The sequence below is a fragment of the Rhagoletis pomonella genome, unplaced genomic scaffold (assembly GCF_013731165.1).
Source record: "Rhagoletis pomonella isolate Grant_MI unplaced genomic scaffold, Rhpom_1.0 Rhpom_scaffold_00010, whole genome shotgun sequence".
Lineage (NCBI taxonomy): Eukaryota > Metazoa > Arthropoda > Insecta > Diptera > Tephritidae > Rhagoletis > Rhagoletis pomonella.
Window position 1 is genome coordinate 33,430,297 of NW_023458564.1, and position 4,351 is coordinate 33,434,647.

At 35.2% G+C, this 4,351-nt stretch overlaps 1 protein-coding gene across 2 annotated transcripts; it reads right to left on the reverse strand.

Annotated features, from left to right (window-relative positions):
* Positions 1–711: 711 nt before the first annotated feature.
* LOC118746256 (uncharacterized protein KIAA1143 homolog) lies at positions 712–3,353 on the reverse strand. Of its 2 annotated transcripts, XM_036480091.1 has the most exons (4): positions 3,116–3,353; positions 2,916–3,041; positions 2,714–2,858; positions 712–993 (listed from the first exon to the last, which is right to left on the reverse strand). In XM_036480091.1, exons 2-4 carry the CDS (start codon positions 3,021–3,023, stop codon positions 737–739), a joined length of 510 nt encoding a protein of 169 aa, XP_036335984.1. In that variant the 5' UTR covers positions 3,024–3,041; positions 3,116–3,353; the 3' UTR covers positions 712–736. The 2 variants fall into 2 exon arrangements, with proteins under 2 accessions (XP_036335984.1, XP_036335983.1); XM_036480090.1 differs by having other exon boundaries at positions 2,916–3,352.
* Between the last annotated feature and the right edge of the window lie 998 nt (positions 3,354–4,351).

Here is a 4,351-nt window from a genome sequence, read left to right on the forward strand (position 1 = left end):
TAGTTGGTATAAAAAAAATGTATGGAAGGGCATGTATCGTTACGTTTCATTATATAATTAATAAGCTTGATAAGGAGAATATGTTCAGTCTAACAGATAACTAAACTCCAAAAAATGACGAAGTTATATGCCGTCATTTTTTGGAGGTTAATTATCTGTAAAGACTGAACGTATTCTCCTTATCAAGCTTATTAATTGCATAATGAAACGTAAATTTTGAATACTCTATATTGTTAAACCTGGGATATACTATGGGATTTTCGTAGATTCCAATTTCTTTTAAAAATTTTATAATAATGTTAATCTTATAGATAGAATATCAAAATGGTGTTCTTTTTCAAACGTTTTAATGGATACATATATCTACATACCGCACTTTCCTTAAAAGGGACACGACTAAAAAATAAAAAAATGTTTGGTAGATTTTTTTTTTGCATTTCGTAGGATTTATCTCCAATAAATGAAAATAATTTTTCTTCATGAAAATATTCTCTAACTAGAACACTACTGTTATACATTTTTTTGCGTTGAATCTGTACGATCTACAATCAGATATATTTTGGGATCTGATTTTTGAGTTGTGCCTCTTTTGAAGATGGTGTACGATATGTTTAATAAATTGTTTCATTATAATGATGCAGTTAAATATGTGCATTATATCCGACTTACATTGGGACCATCAAAAGGGAGATGTTCACACGATTTATGTTGTCTTATAAAAGATGGCTGGTTTTTGTTAATTTTCGTCCTCCTCCTCGTCGGCGTCAAACGATAATTTACTTGTTTGGGGTTTTTTCTTCTTTTGACTTTGTTTTAACTCCCGCTTGTTTATTTTCTTGGATCCTTCCGGATCGTTGCTTGATTTAGAGCTTTTGGTGCTGCTGATTTCAGATGTTGAGCTGCTACTTGCAGATGTCGTAGAGTGATTCTGGTTATCTTTTCGCTTCTGGAATATTATTGGTCTACTTAAATCGGCTCGTGCTTCCGCTGCTTCTGTTAACAGAAGTAAAAACATGTATATAGTTAGATAAATAGAACAGCATAAAATAGCATCTATGAATATAATTGGTTGTGAAATGCTCGATATCATCTTTTACTAGGAATTGTCTTCTAATGCATGAAAATCTTCCTTCTCTAGTGGTCCTGTTAAAAATAAACCAACCTGTCGCCTTTCTGAACAGATTGCTTGAAGGACATGGATTCCACACGCTTTTATTTTGATCACGGATCAATTTGTACCTTTCCGAACTAGCTTATACTCCTAGTAACCCATTTCATAAAGTTCAATGTTTACGAAATTTTTGAAATTATATCTCTCTAGTTACGTCTTTCATTTCATGGTTCTATTTTCCCTTTCCCGGCTTGCGTACAAGTTTTACATACGGTCATGCAAATTAACGTCTAAAATGTATGTCTGTACCGATTGGATTTATAGTGCCAGCCTTCAGGCTGCCAACCCGCTACCTCAAACGCTCTTCATTCCTCGCGCCTATGCCTTTACCCCACCGCGTACCGCATACTATATTCAACGCTCCAAATTTTATACATTACTGGCTTGGACGAACCACTTGCCATTCTCTTTTCCTGTTTCATTTACTCTGTTTTCCACTTCTTCACTCATTTACTTTTCTTTTTGCACTGTTCTTTTTCCCTTCTCGCGTGTCACTACCCCGCATCAACAATGCCAACTGCTACTACTGCAGCTATTGCCTGCTTCATCAAATTCTCTTTACCGACATTTTCATCGGCCTGTCTGCTTTAGCGGAGCCCCAGTATGCTGTCTAAACGTGTGTTTGTGTGATCGCATCGAGGGTGCTCCGCTGGCACGAAAATTGCGAAGGTGGTAGTGGAGGTTTCTTAAATTGGTGTACAGCATTGCTCGTAGCCTTGATGATGCAGACGAGCATCGATGAAAACGACGGACTATCGAGGCGTGGCTGTTTGAAAATATTAGGTAGGCGGTGGTATGAGATGCAACAAAAATGGGTCTCCTCTGGGCCAAATTTTTAGGTTAGGTATATTTTACTGAGGACATTGTGTATTTTCAACTCCAATAGGGTAAAGAACTATACATATATATATGAAATAGTTTTGTACAGCTTAAAAAAAAATTTTATACTAAACTAATGAGTTAGCTGTTTTCACATCCTATAACTATAGAAACACTCATATCCTTATTGCAAATTTGTTTAAAAAAGAACTTCGATTAAAACCCGAATTGTGGAAATTGCACTTTTTCACATACCTTTCGATTTTTCCACTTTTTGTTAAATTAAATTTTGCAGTTGGCGAAAATGAGGCAAAAGCGTGGACGAAACGACAAAAGCAAAGAAAACGACGCAACGCTCGACTCTGACTCAACTGAACTGAACTAAAATGACAACTAAAATTCACGGCCTAGAGCCAGAGTCAGGCAACACCAAGGTGTATCCATTGGGCAACTCTCTACAGAAGAAAAAACAGGAAAGGGAAAATACCAAAACAACCTCAATAAATGACAACCATCGAAGATTAGGTTTTCGTAGTGGGGGTTGGGGTTAAGTATTGTACATTATATATATATGTATATATGTACGTAAATCTATGCATATTTGGGGGTTTCATAGTGACAAATACATTAATATGTACATAAAAACTTACGCCACCACTTTATGTCCCGACGACTTTCTAAGCACTTAAGTTTTACCTTTACATTCCCAATAAACAAACATACCTCTGGCAATTCGTGCCTCCTCTTTACGGACTTCCTCCGGGGTCAAGTCTCCACTCTGTAACACCACTATTTGGGGCTTCTCTTCCTCACGGTCGGGGCAGCCTTCACTGCCCGAGCTGTTATCGTCGAAATCAAGCCTTTGCCGCTGAAGGTTTTTTTATTAGATATTTTAAGACACCTAATATATACCGACACTCCTTACCTTCGTTTCAACAGTTGGACCTTCTTTATATCCGATTTGTGCTTTTAACTTGGCTAAAAAACTTGGATCTTGGGGTTTCACGTACGATATATTACGCTTCCCAGACATAATTCACAGAAGCTCCCTCTATCAATAATCTTTGTTCTTTCATGCAAGTTTACAAGATAGTATTGTTAACTAAACGAATTTTGCTTACTTACTAGTGAATAAATAACTAATCAAAACAAATAGGCTAAAATGTTCACAAATTGTAAAATACGCGGACACTTTATTTTCGACGCGCATGATTTGCCGCTAATTTTGACATTTTTTTTACTCGAAGAATGATAGAATGCAAAGCAGGGTGGCTAGTAAGAAAAACAATTGGATTAGCGAAAAGTTTTATCTAAACAAATATTTCAATGCTGTTCTAAGGTCTATTGTGTTAAGATCTTGTTATATATTGCGTTTTATACATGAGGTAGACATTTTTACGAAAATGAGGTCATATCTTGAGTCACCGGTGGAAGATCATCGGACATTTTACATAAATCTGGCAACTGGGAGAGTTCGTTTTGGAAGGAATGTTGCCACTGCCTTAGCCATTAAAGCATCCATAAATAAAAACTAGAAAATAAAATAATGTAAAAAAAATATTTTTTAAAAACAAGCTTTTATTTAACATGTACAATCAAAGGAATAAAATAAAGTAGTGTAAAAAAAGATTTTTTAGCAAGAAAATTTTGTCAAAACTGCTCTTAAATTAATAAAATAAAATAAGTTAAGGTCTAGTTAAAGTTACTAAAAGCTATTTAGTGAAAGGAGTTATTCAAACTCTGATGAAAATTACTAACAATTTGTACTACATAATTTACTTCGTTTTTAAAAAAGTTTGTCGCGCGAATAGCAAACCGGCATTTACCCAGCAAACATTTGGAGTCATAAATGAGTCTTTAAAGAGCCCTATTTCGGAGCCATTATGCTCATAATGAGCTCATTTAAGAGTCCGATATGAGGGTGTTTCCCTTTCTCCGAAGGTCGACTTATATGAGCTTAAATTCATACAACAAATGAGCCTCAATATGAGTCATATTGGACTCTTATTGGCCTAATATACGGCTCATTTTGGACTCTTTTCGAGCCTCTAATCAGCCTCATAAATTACTAAATTCGGACTCTTATTTTAGGTTGTTCTTTGAGTCTTATTGAACGCACTTTATTTGCAAAAGCATTCAGCGAAAATTCCTTTCAAATAACATGCATACATACTTACGTGCATATACACATTCCAACATTCATGCAATAGCAGCAGCTACAGCTAAATTTTGTTCATTTATTGTTTTCTAATTATTTTCAATTTCTGTATAAACAAGTTGGGATATAAATTTCAAATCTTTATTGTTTTTATATTGGCACAAGGTGCTGGCTCATAACTTGGATCATATATGAGTCCTAAA

Bases quoted from the DNA above. Each gene is read 5' to 3' on its own strand.
- LOC118746256 (XM_036480091.1), bottom strand. From the start codon at position 3,023: ATGTCTGGGAAGCGTAATATATCGTACGTGAAACCCCAAGATCCAAGT. The intron at 2,859-2,915 runs GTAAGGAGTGTC...AAAAACCTTCAG, and splicing joins GTCCAACTGTTGAAACGAAG to CGGCAAAGGCTTGATTTCGA. The intron at 994-2,713 runs GTATGTTTGTTT...TTCTGTTAACAG, and splicing joins GGAGGCACGAATTGCCAGAG to AAGCAGCGGAAGCACGAGCC.